Source organism: Symphalangus syndactylus, chromosome 14 (genome assembly GCF_028878055.3).
Source record: "Symphalangus syndactylus isolate Jambi chromosome 14, NHGRI_mSymSyn1-v2.1_pri, whole genome shotgun sequence".
Lineage (NCBI taxonomy): Eukaryota > Metazoa > Chordata > Mammalia > Primates > Hylobatidae > Symphalangus > Symphalangus syndactylus.
Window position 1 is genome coordinate 75,089,238 of NC_072436.2, and position 24,085 is coordinate 75,113,322.

A 24,085-nucleotide genomic window follows, 5' to 3' on the forward strand; every position below is an offset into this window, starting at 1 on the left:
AAAGGGATCTGTGACCTCTGGAGCCCTGGTTCGGTTTAGGCCTTGGTCTATGGGTAAGTGAGTAGTAGGCATTGTGTTACATCTGATCATGGCCTGGAGGGCCCTTAGGCAGTCAGTTCTCATGGTGGGCTTGGCTAGAGCCCACACAGATGCAAACACAAAAATTCTCCACTGCAGCACATCCAGGTATCAAATCAGAGGGTTAAAGAAGTCATAGACAGGGCCCTGTGAAAAAAGAAATATCAAGCAAGGCATGTTAATACCAAATTCAGATCTTGGGGAAATTAATCACAAAAGGATGTATGTTTCATTTGCTTAAGAAATAAAAGTGTTCTGAAGTCATTTTCTTCATTGTGGATTTGGGGGAAGAGGAAAAAAAGCAAGTCTTAAAAGACAAATTACTTAACATTATAATCAGTAGTAAGACAAATCTAGCTAGAACATGAATCCATAAACAACTATGAGATAGCCAAAAAGAGATGATAAAAACCAGTGTTCAAATCATAGGTCTGACATAAGTGGCAAATATTTAAAATGTTATTAAACATAGCTTTTTCATGTTTAGAGAAAAAACAGCTCCTCTATTATTGATAGACGTCCGTATTGTGTCCATGTACTTAATTGCACAACATTTCATTCTCCTACTTGTCATTTTTTTCTCCATATACATACTAGCTAGCTTTTTTTTTCCACCAGTTTTCCTAGAACATTGGTTGGTTGGAGTAATTCAGAGTAGAGAGAACTCCTGAAAGACCAGTAGTTGTTGCACAGAACATATTATGGGACTGTTGTTTTTTCTCTTGCAGTCTCTTGTTGGAAATTTAAGTATTTCTCATCCTTTCTGAGCAATTCTTTTAATTTCAATTTCATGTAATGGCAAAATATTTTCTTTTTCGTTTTTTTTTTCTTTTTCTTTTTCTTTTTTTTTTTTTTTGAGATGGAGTCTCCAGCCCAGGCTGGAGTGCAGTGGTGCGATCTCAGCTCACTGCAACCTCCGTCTCCCGGGTTCAAGCGATTCTCATATCTCAGCCTCCCCAGTAGCTAGGATTACAGGCGCCCGCCATCACACCCAGCTAATTTTTGTATTTTTAGTAGAGACAAAAATTTAGTAGAGACAGGATTTCACTATGTTGGCCAGGCTGGTCTTGAACTCCTGACCTCGTGATCTGCCGGCCTCAGCCTCCCAAAGTGCTCGGATTACAGGTGTGAGCCACTGCGTCCGGCCAGCAAAATACTTGCTAAATGCATATTTTAAAAAATCTAACCAAGAAAAAGAAAAGATAGAGAATAAATTTCCCTTTTTGTATATCTGTCACTGATGCAATTTTAAATATGTGTTTCTTTTGGCCAATTAAGTTGATCCATGAATTATTGTCTGCTATTCAGCGTGATGGGGGGAAATAGGGCAGTTGTACCTGATTTGCATACCAGAATGAAGAAAAAGGTGAACAAGTAATTACATTGAACTCTAAAGTCCAATTGGTTCCATGATGGAATAAGGAGGGTTTTCTAACAAGAGCTGTAATTTTGACTTGGAAAAACAAAGCAAACTCACTGATGCCTTGGTATTGCAAGAGGAAACCCCCTTGCACAGGTGTCCCCTTAGAAGGGAGCCCACAATTTGGGATTTAGAAATAGAATATCTCAATTCAGAACTGGACACAGCCATACAAGCTATTGAGCTAAAATGCCTTCACTGGTAGATGAAAACACCAGAGGAGCTAAGTCCAGTTTACACAGTGAGATTGTGGCAGGTCTCACTTAGGGGTTCCCCGTCCAGTGCTTTTCCCACTACACAGCTGGGACGTCAAGGTCACCACAGAGGCTGGGCTCAATGCATGTCCCTCAGAGGAGCAAGCAGCCTCTCCCCTCACCTCCTCCACAGTGCCTTTCTGTGTACTTATTCTCTAGCAGCCAGTGCAGAAGTTTGAGAGATTAATTGGGAACAACAGCAGGCAAAGTTAATTTAGGGAGCATCCTGGCAAGAATCAATTAAAGAAAAGTAAATTAAAAGCACTCAATTCCCAGGTAACTTGTTTCTGTTGGTAATTGACATGCAAAAAGAATTGAATGTGGTTTTATTAAAATATCCTTTTTTAAATGGTTAGATTTGATGTATCCTATTGGGAAACACTATTTATTACATTTTTGTCTTTTTAGGTTCAACAACATCATCTTCCACCATCCATAATGAAGCTGAGCTTGGCGATGATGACGTTTTTACAGTAAGTTTCCTTTGTCCTTTGCTTTCCAGATTAGTTGTGGAATAATCAAGAGAAAGGTTTTGTTTAAGGGCATGAGGCATACTTTGCAATGTGGCGTTTGCTGTTGCTGTTTGGATGGCATCAGAGCGATCTCTGTCTTACTACAGTTTTTCTTGGGCTGGGTTTGTCCCTGTTGCTCACGCTGCAGTGGTGTCATCTGCCACACAGCACAGCAGTGTCAGCTCTCCCAGGTCTGTGCAAGGTTCTCTTAAAGTCTTTGCTCAGATTTAGGATGACCAGCTGCGCTGGTTTGCCCAAGTCTGTCCCTGTTTTAGCACAAAATATCCCTAGTCCTGGGAAACACCTTAATCCCAGGCAAACCAGGACAATCGCTTGCCCTATTTGGAGTCTTCTGTGAACACGCTTCCCTCCCTGGCATCAAGGAGGAAAGCCAGCAGTATCTTTCTGATGAGTAATTAAACATCTGATAAGAAAGGCCTGAAGGCTGACTTAAGGTTAGGCCCAAGTGTGCTAACGCAGGAAAGGGCTTAGCTGTTTTGACACAGCTTGAGTTAATGGGATGTAACTGGAAACAAAATGATTTCTCAGCTTGCTGCTTCAGTTAAATCCTGTGCTTCTAGAAGTTAATTAACAAATAGTTCATTGCCTGCCTGCTGTGTGCTTAGAGCAGCAAGTTACGTGGGACAGCATTTTCTTTCTTTCCTTTTTATTTATTTATTTATTTTCAAAGATGGGGTTTCGCTGTATTGCCTAGGCTGGTCTTGAACTCCTGGGCTCAAGCAATCCTCCAACTTCAGCCTCTCAAAGTGCTGGGATTATAGGTTTATAGGCTTTAGCCACCACGCCCAGCCTGGAAAGCATTTTCAAATTCTGGGCCTTGACCCACAATAAGAAATATATGTATGTTGTGACCCAGAACATATATATCAATAGATACCTAAACCAAATCATATTTCATCCTCGCATTCTTGATTTTTTTGTTTCATTTTCTTCCATTTTTTATTAAAAAACTTTTCAAGCACACAGAAAAATGTAAAGAACAGTACAGTGAATGTCTGCATACCCTACACCTAACATTCAGCTGTTATAATATTTGGGCACATTTGCTTGATCTGTGCAAGCGTGTGTGCTTATACACACACAAATATTTTTGTTGTTGATCCATTTGAAAGTAAGTCACCTCTCATACTTTAGCATGTATCCCCTGAGGTTCACAAAGGAATTTCAGGGCAGTGAAACTACTCTGTATGTCACTGTAATGGCAGATGCATGTCATTATACATTTGTCCAAACCTGTAGCATGTATAACACCTGAATCCTAATGTAAACCGTAGCCTTTGGGTGATAGTGATGTGTCAGTGTACTTCATCGATTGTCACAAATGTACCACCGTGATGGGGATGTTGATAATGGGGGACTTTGCATATGTGGGGACAGGGGAAATCTCTACTTTCCACTCAGTTTCGCTGTGAAACTAAAACTGCTCCAAAAAAACAGTCTAATAAAAATAATTTTTAAAAGAAATAAGACATTTCCGTGTGTAAACACACCACCATTACTATCCCTTAGAAAATTAATAAGAATTTCATAATGTCATCTAATATCCACTTCATAGTTCCCCAGTTGTCCCGGGAGTGTCTTTTGTAAACTGGTTTTTATTTTATATTTTAATATATTGGGTGCAACCCATTAAACTTGTCTCCCGTTGTACTCATGGTTTGCAACTGATGATTTGAAAAACCATTACTTTGGGAATACAAAGGTATGTGAGCCATGTCTCCAACCCTCAAAGAGATCACAATATGGTTTGCAGAAATGAGACTGACCCATGGGAGGCTTACAGACTGTGAAAAGTAGTCTGGTTGAGAGATGAGGGAGGGACATGGGATCAAAAAAGTCCTCGCTGGGGGTGAGTCTGGACTGAACCTCTCGGTTGCATTTGAATGGGGTTCAGGAAGGGGCTTTGAGAACTGGGAGCCATAGGGGCAAAGGTGGAAGCAGGGGTGTGCGTGGTGCGTAGCCTGATCATTACCGACCCAACCTGACTTGAACTGAGTGTGCAGAGGGAATTTCAGGAAATGAACTCAGTTGTCCTTCCTTGGATTGGCTGGTGTGATGTGGCTCCAAACAGGCTTCCTATAGTGCTCCGAGCAGATCCTCTCAACAGTTGGCATGTTGCTTACATCTGTTCCTTTGTCACGTTTTGAGAGACAAACAACAACAGGCGGGTTAAAAGGTGGCTTCCTGTGCTCCAGAGCAAACCTGTCATTCGCAGCTGCTTCCCAGCTACCTGCCAGAAGTGATTTATAGAATCAGAAGAGGGTGAGGGGGAAAGGGATGATGGAAGCCAGAATCCCTCCTGGTTTTGTCCTTTAATCCACAGGGGATCCATGTGCTACTCTAGGCTAACACCAAATGCCTGGAAGAAAGTTCAGAAGCAGCCCTGCTGCTTCCAGGCACTTGCAGACTCACTGCAGAAAGAGCACCACTTAATTTCTTGTATTCTGTATAGACCCTGGTGTCTGTGATCAATTGCCCTCATTCCATTTGTTTACAAACAAGGACCTATTAACAATAGTACCTCCTTTCCCTAGAAAAGCCCAGTCATTAGGCCATTGACTCTTAGGAAAACACTCCATGGGAAAACGGATGTCCACTGGGGCTTACAAACCAGGTCCCCCTTCGTTTACGAGCTCCCTGTCATTAGATTTTCTGTCCTGAGATAATGAAATGTCTGGACCTAGAGCCAGGGACATGAGACTGCTTTAGCTCATGTGTAGTCTACAGCTTCCCAAAGTGTGGTTGTGTTCTAAAACTTACTGGTGAGACAGATATTTAGAACTTGGAACTCAGCGCAGTTGTGTCTAACGACATCCCAGCCCCCTCCCATCCACCTCAGGTGTTGTCTAAGGCATGGATAGAGCACATAGTTAAAACCAAAGCACCGAGACAATGTTGGTTTTGTCCTAGATGGGCTTTTGGGTATTTGCAAGTTGAGTTTCTTTTCATTCTTAAGTGGAAAAATGAATTTGTTGAATTTTGCACTTATCAAGGTTTCATTTACAGAAGTAAAAGGGCACAGAATACAACATCTTCCTTTTCTTGAAGAGTTTTTTTCTACCTACTCTATCCCCAACAAACATTAAAGCTGAGGGCAGATCTACCAGTTTTGTAATGAATGAGGTTCATTGACTGGCTTTCTAAGTGTTTTCTTACAGGTGAGGTGGCATGTGATCCCTGTGTTTGGAGTCTGAAGAGAGGCCTCCATTCTAAACTGGATTCTGCTTTTAGTTAGCTGTGCTTTGGACTCAAAACCTTCTTGGGATGGACATATTTCCTTTGAGTCTCCATTCACTGGCCCAAGGGGAGGGGAAGGAAAAGGATAGTGATGTGGAACCATTACTGTCCCTGGCACTTTGCACTGCACTCCTACATACGTGACTGCATTTGGTCCTCACAGCTACCCTGTGAGTACAGATTGACACTTCCATTTTTGCAGATAAAGCCACCACAGCTCAGCGAGATGAAGTGACTTGTCCTCAGTTCCACCCTCTGCTCTCCCAGAATGCAAGCCCGTAAACTGCTTGCTGCCTTTCAGAGAAGCTTAAGAAAAGGAAATAGTTTTCCAACTAAGTTTCAGTACATTTTACATGGTCAGTATACCAGATTCCTTTTATTGCAGAAAAGCTGCCTAAATGATATGCATTTAAACTGGTACATTGGCTTAAGACTTCAGCCATCTCTTTGCTGGAGGTCTGAGGTTCCCCTGTCCCTGCTTGAAAGCCCCAGTCTCATTTTAGAAGATCAGTTGATCAAAAATATTTTCTGGTGTCCTTATCTTTAGAATTAAGGGATTGGGCCAGAGGAGGGAAGGGGTGACAAGTAAAAGAGAAAATAGTTTGAAAATACAAATTACTTCTACAAAGTTCAGTGAAACTGATCTATGGTGGACAAGAAAAGCAAAAATGGGCCGGGCACAGTGACTTATGCCTGTAATCCCAGCTGCTCTGGAGGCTGAGGCAGGAGAATCGCTTGAACCCTGGAGGCAGAGGTTGCAGTGAGCCGAGACTGCACCATTGCACTCCAGCCTGGGCGACAGAGCGAGACTCCGTCTCAAAAAAAAAAAAAAAAAAGAAAAATATTTTTGGGAGGGCAGCCCTCCACGTTTTGGCTGACCCCAGGGAGCAGTGCATTCCATAACTACTGCTGATTGAGACCCAACTCAGGGTGGGGTGTCAGAAGAAGGTCTCAGAAGATGGGGTGGGGACTCCTTTATCTTCTAAATGACAATAACTCTCAAGCTCACATTACTCTGTAAGAGGAGGATCTTTTTATCAACATATAATACCTATAGTGGCTAAATTAATTAGATGTCTAAGGATCTAAATAAAAGCTTTGGAATGCTCTCAGTTTCAGGAAGTCCCAAGGCATTTTGCAAGCCCTACCACTTGTGTCTTGCTTCGTTTACTTATATATCATCTCATCTTTTTAAGCTGTGGACAGTGAGACACTTTTATTTCCATTTTACTGATTCATACAGAGTATTTATTCAAGGTTACCTGAAACCCAGCCTTCCTGCTCCCATCCCCTCAGTCCGTCCCTCCAGTGAAGCCAAACTGTGGGTTTATCAGAGTCCTTTTCTTTCATATCAACATATCATCTAACTTTAAAATTTAGAGGCCGAGCATGGTGGCTCACAACTGTAATCCCAGCACTTTGGGAGGCCAAGCGAGGCAGGAGGATAGCTTGAGGCCAGGAGTTTGAGACCAGCCTGGGCAACATACAGAGACCCTGTCCTGTCTCTACATAAAATTTTTTCAGAAAAATTAGCCAGGCATGGTGATGTGCTCCTGTGGTCCCAGCTACTTAGGAGGCTGAGGTGGGAGGATCTCTTGAGCCTGAGAGGTCAAGGCTGCAGTGAGCTGTGATTGTACCACTGTACTCCAGCCTGGGCAATACAGCAAGACCCTAACTCAAAAAAAATTGTTTTTTTAAGAAACAAAACTTTTTACAAAATTGTTTTTGTTGACCTGGCCTGGTGGCTCACGCCTGTAATCCCAACACTTTGGGAGGCCAAGGCAGGAAGATCACCTGAGCCCAGGAGTTTGAGACCAGCCAGGGCTATAGTGAGACCCTATTTCTTTTTCTTGGTTGGTTTTTGTTGTTGTTAATTTCACAATGAAAGAATCCTCTAGGTCCTAGAGAGAGGATAATGTCCTAGAGTCTAGGACAGAGTGAGAGTCATCTCTCCCCCAAAGCCCCGCCAGCAGCTGCCTCAAACCGCCTGCTATCTGGGATTGTGAAAGAACACAGATCTGGCCTACTTCCTGATCTGCTGCCTCTTTGAAAGACAACACCTGGAACCAATGTAGGCCCTCAGGACAGATGAGCCGGAGCTACCTGTTCCCAGAGACCTGTTGACAAAATGGCAGACGACTTCCTGTTTGCCAAAGGAGAAAGGACTAATCATAGGTTTCTCAGACTTAGTAGACATTGTGGGGAAAATCTTGCAACTCATCCAGTCTGAGCCAGTAGCCTTCTGAGACACTCTCAGGCTGAGGTTAAGAAAGGAGCGAATATATTTATATACGGGGTGGGGGGAGTTGTAAATACTCATATATAAAATGAGAATCTCTTGCAAAAGGAAGCATATTGCCTTAGTTACATCAGCTATTGAGATATATTTTGGTGGTAGATTGCAGCAAAAATAATGCAAATGTAGTCCAAACTACTAGTTAGCTACCTTTAAAAATTCGAAATAGCAGCAGCATCTGTAGACAAGGCAGAAATTCTACTTAATCAATCTAAATTAATCCTGTAACTTTTTTTTTTTTTTTTTGAGACAGTCTTGCTCTGTCACCTAGGCTGGAGTGCAGTGGCACGATCTCAGCTCAATGTAACTTCCGCCTCCTGGGTTCAAGTGATTCTCCTGCCTCAGCCTCCTGAGTAGCTGGGATTACAGGCACCTGCTACCACACCCAGCTAATTTTTGTATTTTTACAAAGATATTTTGTATTTTACAAAGATGGGGTTTCACCATGTTGACCAGGCTGGTCTCGAACTCCTGACCTCAGGTGATCCATCCCCCTTGGCCTCCCAAAGTGCTGGGATTATAGGCATGAGCCACTGCACCTGTCCTAATCCCGTAGTTCTTGAACCAACTAAGCAATGGGCTTAGTCAAACTCCTCTAACCTGTAATGTTCTTAGGAGCAGGTGAGCAGCATTGCACATGAAATTATTAGGGCTCAAACAGACCTTGGAAATCATCTAGTTCAACCCCCTCATTTTACACAAGAGAAAACTGAGGCCCCCAAAAGTTAAACAACTTGTCCAAGATATCTGGCCTGGCCTGAAATTGAGGTTTTCGAATCTCCCTGTATAGTGCTATTTTTGCTTAGCAGTGCTACATGATTCCTGAATGATGTGGTCTAGCTCCTTAAGCAGTTTCTTAACATTGTTTTCTATGGCCCTATTCAAAACACGTAGGCCCATTGATCTCCCAAACGGGCTGGTCAGAGAGGGCTTGACTCTTTGCACATTGTGATTTCTGCAGTCAGCCCTTGTGTTCCTGGGAACATGAGGATGAAGTGGCTGTACTTGTTTCCTTGCCTCTCTAGAGGAGGGCTTTGTCCCTTTTATCTCCCTCCCTAAGAAGAAGGAAGAAATTACACATTGCCAGCCCTCTAATAGTCTCACCCATGTACTGGATGGGAGCATCCTACTTGAGAAGGCTGTGAACCAGGTGCCCCTTGATAATAATCCCAAGTGTCCTTGAGAAAACAGCCCAGCCACACCTTTTCTTTCCCATAGCGCTTTTTGCCAACTGCTGCCTTCTTGTCCTCTGCCCCTACCCTCTTTTAGAAAGCAAAGGTTTAGCAGCAAAATGTAGAGGACTTGAAGGGATGCACATAGTACTGAAAAGACCTGCAAAATGTGAACGTTAAAATCTGTCCGGCTCATCCTGAAGACACAGAAAGTGCCCCCAAAAACTCCTGGGTCAGCAGCCAGGATTCCATCCCAGAATGGACAATTTAAGCAACCTATCTCCTCAGCTGGTCTGGCCTGGTTGTTCCTTCCCTCCCTCTTTGAGCTTCCCTTGGTCAGAGAGGTGGCCTTCTACATGAAGAAGGCTCATTCTTGGACCCAGGGCATGTGAGCTGCTGCACTTGCTTCTTTATGAATTTCCCAGTAAACTCAAGGTCCCTCCATAAGAGAGGGAAGAGTAGCCAAGCTTCCAAGAACAAGAGATCATGTTGTACAAAAAAGGCTCATACAGCAGGAGGGAGCTGGCTCAGGTTTAACCTGAGGTGTTGCCCTGTTAGTCTCCTTTCTCCATTCAGGCCGATTCCCACCCAAACCAGACAGCATTGACCTTGGGGAAACTGCCAGTCCATTAGTCCAGGCAGCTTCAGCCCAGTGTCTTTTGCACTCAGATTTTGATTTATTGTCAAGCCATCATAACATTAAGGTCACTTATTATTTTTTAAAATTCTGTCTCAAGTTTTAAAGCTCCATGGAGTTGCTCTCATTTGTCGTCAAACTGTAGAGAGTTATGGGAAATATCCGAATTCTCAAAATAAGTACAGCCTATGTCTGTAGAATCCGGCCACTGGAAGCCTGCTCTTTTTTGGAGATGTTGATCAGATGTTCACCGATAAACTTGAGCCCCCTTTTCTTCCTCTGGTCTACCCATCTAGAATGCTATGACCCATCTCAGACACACCCCTCTGGGAAGCCACCTGACTCGGACCAGTGCTCTGAGGCCCATGCCCATTGGTGTGTGAGGACTGCCCACCTGGCCTTGCCTCTGCCCATGCCACATGGCATCTCCCCAACAACATGGTCATTTTCTGTGTCTGAGCCCACATCCCACAAAGCACCCAACCCAAACCCAAAAACCCTTCTCGGAAGGGGTGGATTTTTTTGAGACAAAGTCTTGCTCTGTCGCCCAGGCTGGAGTGCAGTGGCGCGATCTCGGCTCACTGCAACCTCTTCCTCCTAGGTTCACGCCATTCTCCTGCCTCACCCTCCCAAGTAGCTGGGACTACAGGCTCCCACCCCCACACCCAGCTAATTTTTTGTATTTTAAGTAGAGACGGGGGTCTCACCGTGTTAGCCAGGATGGTCTCGATCTCCTGACCTCGTGATCCACCCACCTCGGCTTCCCAAAGTGCTGAGATTACAGGCATGAGCCACAATGCCTTTAGAAACCAGGTCACACAAAGCTTGTTATTTGCTACTCAAAGTATGTGGGTTTTTATAGTAACCATAGAAAAATTTGACAGTGGGCCAGGTGCAGTGGCTCACGCCTGTAATCCCAGCACTTTGGGAGGCCAAGGCGGGCGGATCACCTGAGGTCAGGAGTGGGAGACCAGCCTGGCCAACATGGCGAAACCCTGTCTCTACTAAAAATATAAAAAATTAGCCAGGTGTGGTGGCACGTGCCTGTGGTCCAGCTACTCAGGAGGCTGAGGCACAAGAATCGCTTGAACCCAGGAGGCGGAGGTTGGGGTGAGCCAAAATCGCGCCACTGCACACCAGCCTGGGCGACAGAGCGAGACTCTGTCTCAAAAAATAAATAAATAAATCACATCTAATATCTGGTAAAAATCCTTAGCAATCTAGAATAGAAGGAAACTTTTGGAACTTTATAATCACTCCAATTACCTAGAAATATTGTATCTAATAGAAATTCATTAGAAGTAATTCTATCAAAGTCAGGTTCAAGACAAGCAGGGCACTGTCCCCTCTGTTTTTCCATGTCATGTTGGAAGCCCCGGCAAAAGATGCAATGAGATAAGAAGAAGATGGTATAAATATTGGAAAGGAGGCCGGGCGCGGTGGCTCACACCTGTAATCCCAGCACTTTAGGAGGCCGAGGCAGGCGGATCACGAGGTCAGGAGATCAAGACCATACTGGCTAACAAGGTGAAACCCCGTTTCTACTAAAAATACGAAATATTAGCCGGGTGTGGTGGCAAATGCCTGTAGTCCCAGCTACTTGGGAGGCTGAGGCAGGAGAATGGTGTGAACCCAGGAAGCAGAGCTTACAGTGAGCCGAGATCGTGCCACTGCACTCCAGCCTGGGCAACAGAGTGAGACTCCATCTCAAAAAAAAAAAAAAAAAAAAAAAAAATATATATATATATATATATATATATATATATATATGGGAGACCAAACTATCTTTTGTGAGCAAAATGATTTACTTAGAAAAATCTAGTTTCACCAGGCGTGGTGGCTCACGCCTGTAATCCCAGCACTTTGGGAGGCCGAGGTGGGCGGATCACGAGGTCAGGAGATCGAGACCATCCTGGCTAACAAGGTGAAACCCCGTCTCTACTAAAAAATACAAAAATTAGCCGGGCGTGGTGGCGGGCACCTGTAGTCCCAGCTACTCGGGAGGCTGAGGCAGGAGAATGGTGTGAACCCGGGAGGCAGAGCTTGCAGTGAGCCGAGATGGTGCCACTGCACTCCAGACTGGGCAAAAGAGAAAAGACTCCGTCTCAAAAAAAAAAAAAAAAAGAGAAAAGTCTAGTTTCATGAGGGAGCTAAGCAAAACAACCAGATACAGGATCAGCATACAGCATCAGTAACTTTCATATACCAGCAGTCACAGTTTAAAATAGAAATTTTTAGGCCAGGCGTGGTGGCTCATCCCTGTAATCCTAGCACTTTAGGAAGACAAGGCCGGCAGATTGCCTGAGCTCAGGAGTTGGAGACCAGCCTGGGCAACCTGGTGAAACCCCATCTCTACTAAAAAAATCAAAAAATTAGCCAAACATGTTGGCACGTGCTTGTAATCCCAGCCACTTGGGAGGCTGAGGCATGAGAATCGCTTGAACCCAGGAGGCGGAGGTTGCAGTGAGCTGAGATTGCTCCACTGCACTCCAGCCTGGGTGACAGATAAGACTCTGTCTCAAAAAAATATATAATAAAATACAAATTTTAAATCCCATTTTATTTTTGCCATAACCCCAAGGAAGATTTTGGCCCCATTTTACAGATGTAAAAACTGGAGTTAGAGATTAACTTGACCAAAATCATCTTACAATTAGCAGAGAATTATTCAAATCTAGTCTGCCTGGGCTGAGACCCTGTTGTTTTTAGCATTGTAATACTCCCCTGCATTTCTGTTGTTCAGTGCCTCATATTAGGTTGCACACTTCTTAATTGGACATCTTTTTTTTTTTTTTAGACAGGGTCTTGGTTTGTTGCCCAGGCTGGTCTCGAACACTTGGCTTCAAGCGATCATCCTATCTCAGCCTCCCAAAGCGCTGGAATTACAGGCATAAGTGGCTGCACCCAGCTGGACATCTTTTTAGTAACAGGCATTGACATTGAGTCAGAGTCAAACCCAGAAGCAAGAGTGTTTTTAGAGGCACAAGATCTCCCAGTGTCAGCTGGGCCCAGATGGCAATGCCAGCCTCAGTGTCCACAGCAGGAGACATTAAACGCCCACTCTGACCTGCTCTCTCAGGATGCTGCAGTCATGCCTCCTAGGAGCCTGAAGTCCCCGAGCACAGAGTAGTCACAGGAGACATCTGCTTTTGTTCTTCAAAGCCCTAACAGTTCATAGACCCCCACTGGAGAGCAAGGGGAGTGTAGATACAGTTGGGAGCATGTGACTGCCAACTCTTTCATTGAAGGTGACAGCTCTCAGATTGGTAGGTTGGTAGGTGTCAGTAGCTTGTGCACAGAAATAACAGAGAGATGTTTAAGAATCTTGCTTGTGCACTAGGTATGTGCATACCTCAGGTGGGCTGCTTTTCTGCAGCACAAGGAAACCAGGGCAGAGTTACAGGAGAGCCAGTTCAGAGGTGCATGAGGGTAAAAGGAGATTTTTTTTCCCCCTTGCCTTTCTTGGAGATGCCCTGGTAGTACATTCCTTTTCTTTGTACGTCACACTAGCTGCTTTGTAAGATTCGTCTGTTAGTATCGATCTGAAATAAGCCTCGGCTTCCAATGGAACCTTCCCGGAGTTCAGACAGCCCTGAACAGCTGGGCCTGGAAGGCTGCAGGCTCGGCTAGGACGCAATCTCAGCTCTGCCCTCAGGAGGCAGTAGACTGTGGACGTGCCTCTCGAGGTCTTCTGGCCTTCTTGCTTCACTGTAGAAATTCCTCATCGGATAAGGCCTTTCTCAGTCTCAGATCCTCTGACAAATGTCTGGGGAGCTTTGCACTGGACTGTGCAGGGAGAGAGGGTTGGGGAGGTGGGATGGGAGTATCGGAAGGTAGCATTTCTGATCGACTAATGAATCCTAGGAAAAGCCGGATGTGCCTCATTTCTCAGAAGGACTTTCTACACATTGTTAACCCAAACGTGGGTCACAGAAAATAGGCTGGGTTAGGGTGAACAGATGACTAACGCAGTGGTGACCGTGGTATATTAAATGGGCTTCTGAGAACTAAGTACTGAGAGCTTATTACAATGTTCAACACAAGGGTAACGTCTAACCTAATAGATGACTGTAACGTAGCTGTTGGATAAGAATTTAACTCTTGAGACTTGAATCACACTGAAAGGCCCTGATTACTCATTTGAGAGGTATTTATTGAGATCTGTAGTAACCTTTGTACTGTGAGACATCATCTCCTCATCTCTTGGGTTTGTATACAGCAGGGTGTACCTTGTGACTTGGAGAAGTTGTGTTTTGTGTTAATCTCAACAAAATACCTCTCAGCATAGGAGTTGGAAGTGGACTTAACCTGGGTGTGAGAGGCAGCAGTGTGTGGGGCCTATTAGAAATCTCCCTGGAGCCGGGCGAGGTGGCTCAAGCCTGTAATCCCAGCACTTTGGGAGGCTGAGGCGGGCGGATCACGAGGTCAGGAGATCGAGACCATCCTGGCTAACACGGTGAAACCCCGTCTCTACTAAAAACACAAAAAATTAGCCGGGCATGTTGGCGGGCGCCTGTATTCCCAGCTACTTGGGAGGCTGAGGCAGGAGAATGACGTGAACCCAGGAGGTGGAGGTTGCGGTGAGCCGAGATCGCGCCACTGCACTCCTGCCTGGGGGACAGAGAGAAACTCCGTCTCAAAAAAAAAAAAAAAAAAAAAAAAAAAGAAAGAAATCTCCCTGGGCTTTGTGGTCAGGGAGGCTGCATTTCAGTCCCAGCTCTGCCAGTGACTCTGTGCTGCCATGGCCTGGATTCACCATCTCTCAGAGTCTCTTAGTGCCAGTGTGTGACATGGAGATGGTATTTTACCTGTGACCTGCTGGCCGTGCTGAGGAACCGTGTCCACATGTAGCTCAGGGCTGGCACACCATAAGCACTCACACGTATGACACCAAGAAGAGTCGTTTGCGAGGAAGAGGAGGGAACCTGGGGAGGAGTAAGGGGTAGAGAGAAGCCAGGAGTGTGGTGCCTGTGGGACTGCCTTGGAAGGAATCCAGAGTGAAGGGAAAGTGCACCCAAGTGACAAACCCAGTGTATTCTGGCTTAAGTTACAAAAGAGAATTGGTGTCATTCATCATTGGGACATCCTAGAGTGGATCAGGATTCAGGCTTGGCTGGATCCAGCAGCTCAAAGGGTCTAAGGGTGGCTTCTCTTGCTCCTATCCTCAGACAAGTCCTTTCCCCACACCCTTGCCAGGATTCAAGGCTTATAGGACCCTTAGATCTTGATTGCAGAAATGGAGACAGCTGCTTTTCTGACCTCTCTGTCAAAAGTCTCTCTATATTGCTTCAGAGAGCACTGTGTGTTCATATTGAAATTAGTCACCATGGCTTCGGGGATCAGAAGCAGGCATCAGCCATGCATGGCATAGACCAAACCCAAGTAGAGAAACATCCAGGAGGGTTGGGTCCCCAGAGAGACGCTGCACATGTGGACCAAGGTTTAAAAACTAACAGTGCTTATGTTGCATAACAGAAATATGGGTGTGTTTTTCCTAAATTCTTGTAGTGCTATTTTTCTAAGTTTGTACTACTTTATAAATGAGAGGAGGATAAAAAGAACTTTTATAAGTCTATTTGTTTTGACCTTGTCCCTAAAATGATTTATGATAGCTAACAAAAACATGTAAAGTGATAGATAAGTCAGGGTATGGTGGCTCATGGCAGTAATCCCAGCACATTGGGAGGCCAAAGCAGGAGGATCACTTGAGCCCAGGAGTTCAAGACCAGCCTGGGCAACTTGGCAAGACCCCCGTCTCTATAAAAAATACAAAAATTAGCCGGGGGTGGTGGTGCACTCTTATTGTCCCGGCTACTCAGGAGGCTGAAGCAGGGGGATCATTTGAGCTGTGTTCATGCCACGGCACTGCAGCTTGGGTGACAAAGCAAGATCCTGTCCCAAATACATAAAGAAATACATTTAAAAATTATATATAAGCAAATGAGATGAGGGGAATATACAAGTAAGAATCAGTAGCCAAAGGAAAGTTCCTGTAGATTTGCCAGAAAGAGAACGTCTAGAGATCAGAAAAAGCCTTTTCTTTTCATCTGTTTAGCTGGGGAGTGGTAGAGGGTGGAGACATATGTCACTCTAAGCAAGCAGAAGGAAGGGTAGGGATTCTGGGGGTCCTGGTTTTAAAGATGGTTGCCAGCTGCATCTAACAAGGCCCCTGTATAGCCCCTGGGCCGGGAGGGTTGTGGAGTATGGCCACCAGTCACCTGGCCTGCTCCGTCGTGTCTCAGGTGGGAGTATTAGTCTATTTTCTCGCTGCTGATAAAGACATACCAGAGACTGGGCAATTTACAAAAGAAAGAGGTTTAATTGGACTTACAGTTCCACATGGCTGGGGAGGCCTCACAATCATGGCGGAAGGCAAGAAGGAGCAAGTCACATCTTACGCGGATGGCAGCAGGCAAAGAAAGAGCTTGTGCCGGGGAACAAGCTTTTTAAAAAGAGGTTGTTTTTTTAAAACCATCAGATCTGAGACTACTCACTATCACGAGGACAGCACGGGAAAGACTTTTCCCAATGATTCACTTACCTCCCAGCAGGTCCCTCCCACAAATTCATGATGAGTTTTGGTTGGGGACACAGCCAAACCATTATCAGGTGGCATACTGGGTGCCTGTGGGATCTGCTTGTACAATGTGCACTGATAGCTAATCATCTTCCAAAGACATGGTTACAGAGACTCTAGTCTTAACTTGACATCTCTACTGGGCAAAACAGCTCTGTACTCACCCTTCACAGAGGCAGCCTCAGTTTTTCTATGCAGTCATCCATCTCACTTCCAGTTTAAAGTGACCTCCAAGTCTTGCTCCCAACCCCAAAGATACAAAATGTATTCCTGGAAATCCAGTACTCAAGATACCCCAGAAGTATCCTTACCTCTGAGACTCTCCCAGGTGGAGATTTCCCCCCCTCCATATAAACACATGGGTTTCATTTTTGCCTATGTGCATCTTCCCTGCTTGCCATAACACCTCACAACCAGGGCCACAGATGGGATAACCATTCTTTTATTTATGTTCTGTTTTTTATTGTTGTTGTTGTTGTTTCGTTGTTGTTGTTGTTTGAGATGGAGTCTTGCTCTGTCACCCAGGCTGGAGTACAGTGGCTCAGTCTCGGCTCACTGCAGTCTCTGCTTCCCGGGTTCAAACAATTCTCCTGCCTCAGACTCCCGAGTAGCTGGGATTATAGGCGCCCGCCACCATGCCTGGCTGATTTTTGTATTTTTAGTAGAGACAGGGTTTTGCCATATTGGCCAGGCTGGTCTTGAACTCCTTACCTCAGGTGATCCACCCGCCTTGGCCTCCCAAAGTGCTGGGATTACAGGCATGAGCCACTGCGCCTGGCCAGGGTAACCATTCTTGATCAAACTAGAACACACCTTTGGGGAGCCTGGTATATCCAGCCTTTCCCCCTGCACCCAGTCACTATTCCCACATTTAAGAAAAACCCACCTTTCCAGGGTCTGGTGGCTGGGCTTCTCCGCCTGTTGAACCAGCCACATTGTGTTCAGACAATCTGGCCATTCAGGGGTCCTCCTGTTGTAGCCAAGACAAACTCAAGATTTGGGGAAGAGCAGCAAGATGCCACAACGGGGGAATAGGTAGTATTTGAATAGTGCACGTCAGGGTTTGCTGTGTGGGGTTTTTGTTATTGTTTTTAAATTGACTCTTGGTTACCTCCCTCTACACAGACAGCTACAGACAGTTCTTCTAATTCCTCTCAGAAGAGAGAGCAACCTACTCGGACAATCTCCTCTCCCACATCCTGTGAGCACCGGAGGATTTATACCCTGGGCCACCTCCACGACTCATACCCCACGGACCACTATCACCTCGATCAGGTGAGCAGCAGCCCTGTTCCTATGAGGGCATCAGGGTGGTGCCTCTGATTCTGGAATAGCCTCTTTCCCCTCCTATTCAGCCAAATTCCATGACCACAGGCCTCTCCTGCTCCTGCTTTTACCCCCACTTCATATTGAAAGTGGCATTGGTGGTAGCACCTCAGCCTCATCCAGTGTTTTCTGTGTGCCAGACACCTTGCCAGACTCTTTATATGCTTTATGTGGTTTAATCCTCAGAAACTGCCCCACAAGGCAAGTCTTCAGCCTCCCCTGGTTATAGATGAGGAAGCTGAGGCTTAGAGAGGCAGAGCATCTGATGGAACGAGATTCAAATCCAAGCCTGTTCTCACCCAGGGGGCTACACTGCCTCCTGCATTCCTCTGTCCAAAGGGCCTCCTGGCTTTGTGTGGAAGCCCAGAGCCACAGTCAGGACTAAGGAATGCTGCACACTTGGCTCGAGCCCCCAGCCTTACAGGCCACAGGCCCAGTCTTGCTCAGGCAGATGTAGCTGGAGCTCAGAATTCAGTAGTTCAACAAATATTTCCCAAGTGGCTGCTTTGCAGAGCAAGTTCCCAAATCATGGGGCATGGACTGGTGCCTGTATGGGGTGCTGTGGCCACTAGGCTGCTTTGAAATGAGAAAAAAGGGCAGTGAGTTGTTTTGTTTTGTTTTTAAACATAAAACTAGATTTATTTGACTCTTTTTGAAAAAAATATTTTAGATTGTGCTTCCTAATATTTTGGGATTAAAATGTCCTATTTAAAAATCACATTATTGGCCGGGTGCAGTGGCTCACACCTGTAATCCCAACCCTTTGGGAGGCCGAGGCAGGCAGATCACAAGGTCAGGAGATCGAGACCATCCTGGCTAACACGGTGAAACCCTGTGTCTACTAAAAATACAAAAAATTAGCTGGGTGTGGTGGCGGGCGCCTGTAGTCCCAGCTACTCGGGAGGCTGAAGCAAGAGAATGGCGTGAACCCAGGAGGTGGAGCTTGCAGTGAGCCTAGATTGCGCCACTGCATTCCAGCCTGGGCGACAGAGCGAGACTCCATCTCAAAAAATAAATAAATAAATAAATATCACATTATGGTAGCAGTAGATGGAAATTAACTTTTTTACTTTCCTTACTGTCCAAAATAAAGAATTAGTAAAGCCTGTGTCAGTTTCCGAGATTTGTTTTGAAATCCTTCTGAATCATGATTTTCAAAATTCTAGGCAACTGTGATACCAAGAATTTGACAGGAATTAAGGCAAAATGTGTGGGATATGGCCCTGCCCTCTGTTAGGAAGTGATGGGTAAATCTAATAAGCACATGATCATCAAGTCTGTAACAATATGATAATGACTGTGAGGGCGAGAGGTATCAAGTGCATCCTGTGAGCGAGGCTGTGAGCTGACACCCTCTGTAGATTATTTCTCTTCATTCTCAAAACAGTCCTATGCAGTTTGACAGAAAGGGAACCTGAGCCTTAGGTACTAGCTAGAAAATGTCAGCATTTGACTGCAGTGAGTCACTCCAGAGCCACGTTCCTCAACCCCTGAAAAACCTTCATGCCCAAAGGACTTTGAAAGCAAAAAGTCTGTTCTCTGCCTCCACTGAGAGGCCCTGGGTGAGCCAGGGTTATATGCATGTAATTAATAAATATTTATTCAGTGTCTGCTGCTCTGGACAAGGCAGGGTTGCAGCCTGTAGCAGGACTAACTGCAGAGAAAAGCCTCTTCCACCCTGAGGGAGAATGCAGCTTAGATTTGCAGGTTTCTAGAGGGTGTGGCTCTTGGTCTGGCCGCTCAGTATTTGTGAGATCCTGGCAGGAGTGAAACTTCAGACAGTTTCCGGAGCCTTCACTCTATCCTTCTCCTGTCTGCATCTCACCAGATGACAAGGTGGGCCTTGTGTTTCCTAGTGTCCCGTGTCACTTGAAGGAGAGACCCACAGGGAGAAATGCATCTCCTATTGTGAACGTTTGTGGACATATTGTGCACATATGGATAATGAAGTTTCATAAAACAGGACTTACCTTCTAACATGTATTGCACTCCAGTGTCCTTATTCTATTTCAATTTTTAAAAAGCCAGTCTTACAAAAGAGAACATACTGTACAAAAATAGGCAAAACTAATGCAAGCCTTTAGAAGTCAGTGTAGCCCGCACACTGGGGCTAGGAGGTCCCTGAGGGAGGCGGAAGATACTCTGGGGCACAGGTCCTGTTCTGCCTCTTGATCTGAGTGTGCCATGCTCCTGAGAAGGCATCACACTGTGCCCTTGCCATGTGCACACTCCCCTGCCTGTATGGCAGTGCGTCACCAGAAAGGGAAAATACTGCTGGTCTCAACCCACGAAATTGATTTCCTGGCCCAGTAATGGATTGAGACTCTATTTGAAATACATCTCTGACTGGACGACAGGATATTCAGTAATTTCAGGAGGGGTCTGTTTCTTCACGGAGCATCGTGATGGAGTTATCGAGAAAGGTGCATTTTGGATGGCTAGGGAGGGAGAAGGTGGGGTGTTTTTTTGTTTGTTTGTTTGTTTTTTGGCCGCTGCTGTAAAATAATGTCTCCTCTCTTACGGGACAGCCGATGCCAAGGCCCTACCGCCAGGTGAGCTTCCCGGACGACGACGAGGAGATCGTGCGCATCAACCCCCGGGAGAAGATCTGGATGACGGGGTACGAGGATTACCGGCACGCACCCGTCAGGGGCAAGTACCCGGACCCCTCGGAGGATGCTGACTCCTCCTACGTGCGCTTCGCCAAGGGCGAGGTCCCCAAGCATGACTACAACTACCCCTACGTGGACTCCTCAGACTTTGGCCTAGGCGAGGACCCCAAAGGCCGCGGGGGCAGCGTGATCAAGACGCAGCCCTCCCGGGGCAAGTCGCGGCGGCGGAAGGAGGACGGAGAGCGCTCGCGGTGCGTGTACTGCAGGGACATGTTCAACCACGAGGAGAACCGCAGGGGCCACTGCCAGGACGCGCCCGACTCCGTGAGAACTTGCATCCGCCGGGTGAGCTGCATGTGGTGCGCGGACAGCATGCTCTATCACTGTATGTCGGACCCCGAGGGAGACTATACAGACCCTTGCTCGTGCGATACTAGCGACGAGAAGTTTTGCCTCCGGTGGATGGCTCTTATTGCCTTGTCTTTCCTGGCCCCCTGTATGTGCTGTTACCTGCCCCTTCGGGCCTGCTACCACTGCGGAGTGATGTGCAGGTGCTGTGGCGGGAAGCACAAAGCGGCCGCGTGACTCAGTTTCCCTCCCTTCTCCCTCCATCCGCAGCCACAGGGGAACTCGTCTCTTACATACTCTCATCTCCTCCCCCGCTCCCTTCCATTCCAAGGAGCGAGGAGGGCAAGCAGCCTCCCAGCTCCCTGGTACCTTGAGGCACCATTCCAGCCAGGGACGCTGCCGGGTAGACTCTCCACTCCCCCCGCCGCCCACACTGCAGCAGCCACATCCATACACACACGCTCGCACAGTGTTCTGAGGAAGGAACCTTCGCCACAGACTCCTGTACTATTAACAATCTGTAACCAAGCTAACTGTCTCATCCATGTGTTGATTTCCTGTTTCCTCCTCCCCCGCCTCTTCCAGTTCAAAGGAGTCTGCAATTGGAACTGCTGATTTTCGGTGGGTTTTGTAGTTGATTTTTCCAAGAGCGTCGAAGACTCTCTTTCTCTTGGTTCACCTTGCCTGTCGCTAGCAAGCATCTGGTTCTGCGGAAATGGGATGTGAGAATGATGAAACCCGACAGAAGTATCTCAGCCTGCAGTCAGTTATTATGTATAGGAGGTGAGCTAGTTAACAAACTTGTACCACAAAACAATATCGCTTTAACTTTTCTAAAGCCAAATTTCCCGTGTAAGCTGCAGTTTCTATCTTTAGCCCATCATCATTTTCTGCCCCCCCAAAATCTGTTGAAATGATTCACTGATGCAAAACATTCACCCGTAATAGACTGAGAATTGAGCCTTAACTTCAGATTAACTTGTGAGAATCAGGAAAATTCCTTCAACTGCATTGCATCCTCTTGGACCAGGGCTAGAATGGGGATTTCAGGTTTCTATGAGCCTCCCCGTTACCCCTAAAGTAAAACATTTTTTAAATTGTGTTGCCACCACTTCTAAAAATTTAGCAATATTAGAATAGGATACTAGTGAAGTAAGAAATTTTGCTTGTTGTTTTGCAAACCAAATAGTTTCCTCAAACACAAACCAGTGTTCCCACGAACAAGTTCCAGTTGAGAAACACTAAGGTTATGGTGAATAAAACCATAGGGAGCTTCCCCCCAACCCCTGGCTATTTTATATTAATGGGGAGAGGGGATTTTTAAATGTCATAAATTTGAAGAGTGGTGGGTCGCATTTTCTTCATGGGTTTATGTTTTCGTTTTCATTTTGAACTCAATTTCACATTACCAAATTCCTCATTTATACTTGGGGAAAAAACAAGGCCATATGTAAAAACCCTTCCAATGCCTAAGTGTCTTTCTCCTGCAACTCCAAACCCAGACTCGCCACTTTGGGTGCACAGGTGGTTAGGTCAGCCAACTGGTTCTGCCTGTCGCCTTGCCACGGAGGAGGCTTCTAATTAGCTGGAAAAGAGTATTTTTCTAATACGTTGCAAGGATTAGCCAAATCTTCTTATTGAAGAAAGAAGAAAAGTGAAGAGTGGTTACCTATACCTAGCATAGTACAATCAGAACCTCGTGGAGACCACCGGGGACGGGCTTGTGGACGCCGGCTGTTCTTCCCACCACGATCTTTCTGTGGTAACGGCCAGCAGAAGACATGGCCTGCTCCCCACTCCCTTTCCCCACTCCTTTATTGCACACAGGACACCAGTCTTCAAGGAAAGGGACTTTTTTCCAGTCTGCCAATCATATTGGGAAAGTGCTAGCTGTGCTCACCTTCATGGGGCTGTTTCCAGCTCGTCCACAAGCTCATCGCGTTTCTTTAGTAGATTACCGGTGTAAATACCCAGTGTGCTTATGAGTCAGTTAGTAGACGTCTTCATTCATTGGAGTAACTGGTTTAGGCTTTCCAGTTTGGAAAAGGAGCAGAGAGCTGTCCATCTGGATTGATGGAAGAAAAGAAAACCTCATCCATGCCTGGAGAACATCTAGAAAACCTTCAGCCAGCCTCCAGTGCTGTCGAGAGACCACCTTCCCCCGACCCGGAGGCACCTCCTTGGGGTCTTTCTCTAGGGTCTCTTCTCTACAAAGCACAACACTAATGTTCGTTTCCTTAGACCTCAGTTCGAGTGCCCCTATTTATTTCAATAAGAACGCACATATCCCAGCTGTTTTTTGTTTGTCACCTCTATTTAGTTGTTACCTGTTTCTCTCTTCTTTCACCCCTTGTCCTTTTCCACCCTTTTAAGAGTTATGCTAGCAGATCTTACTCCACATATACTTTTTGGTTTGTGAAGGCATCGGTTAAGGGCACAAAGACAGCCATGGGGACATTTATGTAAATACGTCTCTAATTGCCACACTGCAGCTGAACAGTGTGTAGTATTTTCCCAGTCAGCTTTGCCATACTGACGTCAATCATTTGAGAGAAATTATTCAGATTTTATTTTTGTATCTGTGGTAACAAAACATTAACCAAAAGATTTTCTGTCCAGAAGCCTCCCCGACCCCCCAAGCTATTTGCTCACATTAACAAATTAAAGTGCCTGAAGCATAATTCATTCTTTACCTGTATACTAAAAACCCTGTTGTATTGATTTTTTTATAATAAGCCTTTTTACCTCTGTGTAAAAAATATATATACAAGTGTATGATGTACATTTTAGTTCTTAACTTTTTTTTATGGTTTCTAATATGTATGACCAATGTAGCCATTGCTTTAAAATGTACTGTGTAAATATAAACACATCCTATCAGATCGCTGGCTTTGGGGTATTTGTCTGGCAGGAGACAAGGTGATGCTAGAGCGTTGGCAGATCTTGGAGTTCCCGCATACAGGATGGGACAGGGCTTCCTGTGCCGAAGGACATGTGGACACCGGTCTGTTTTTTTCAAGGCCCTTTCCTCCTATGGTTATGTCATATTCCCAAGGGGAGACTGCAGCTCCTTGGGCTGGGATGCCTCAGTGAAAGGAAGGCTGCCGGCCACCGCCCAGGAACACCCCCTCTTCCTAGGCCTGGCTTCCCCAACGAGCGCTCCTCAGAGGGAACAGCTGTACTTCCTCTAAGTTGTTTTCCACTGATCCCTGCTGAACCTCAGGGATGTGTGTGTGTGTGTGTGTAGTTTGGAGGACAATTTCTCGCAGAAAACAATTGTTAACACTGCAAGATGCTTGGTCTCCTCTGAGCAGCTCTCTTTGGCCCACTTTCCTTTCCAAATGGACACTTTGGATGCTCCAGAGCTACAGTGACAATCCCCAGGAGGAAATAAAGAATGAGGTCTTTTGAGGGTCACAGAGAAAAGTTTCTCTAGAGAAAGGAATAGGGCCCTTAAAAGGAGATATATAGGAGGGGCCCTGCGTCTTAGTGTTAACGTTTCAGTTTTAACTCTTCCTAAAGGGGGTGATTTTCGCAAGCCACTGGCAAAGGCAAGAAGCATGGAGAGATGATGGAAGTTAGGAAGGGAGAGGAG

At 45.8% G+C, this 24,085-nt stretch overlaps 1 protein-coding gene across 6 annotated transcripts in view; it reads left to right on the plus strand.

Annotated features, from left to right (window-relative positions):
* The window catches only part of SPRED2 (sprouty related EVH1 domain containing 2), a 122,835-nt gene extending 99,463 nt beyond the window's left edge, over positions 1 to 23,372 (plus strand). For all 6 annotated transcript variants that reach the window (XM_055240719.2, XM_055240718.2, XM_063617910.1 and 3 more), the window contains 3 exons: positions 2,161 to 2,225; positions 17,330 to 17,479; positions 20,059 to 23,372. In XM_055240719.2, the coding sequence (XP_055096694.1) occupies positions 2,161 to 2,225; positions 17,330 to 17,479; positions 20,059 to 20,727 (884 nt within the window). In that variant the 3' untranslated portion in view covers positions 20,728 to 23,372. The remainder of the gene's footprint in view (positions 1 to 2,160; positions 2,226 to 17,329; positions 17,480 to 20,058) is intronic.
* The last annotated feature ends 713 nt before the right edge of the window (positions 23,373 to 24,085 follow it).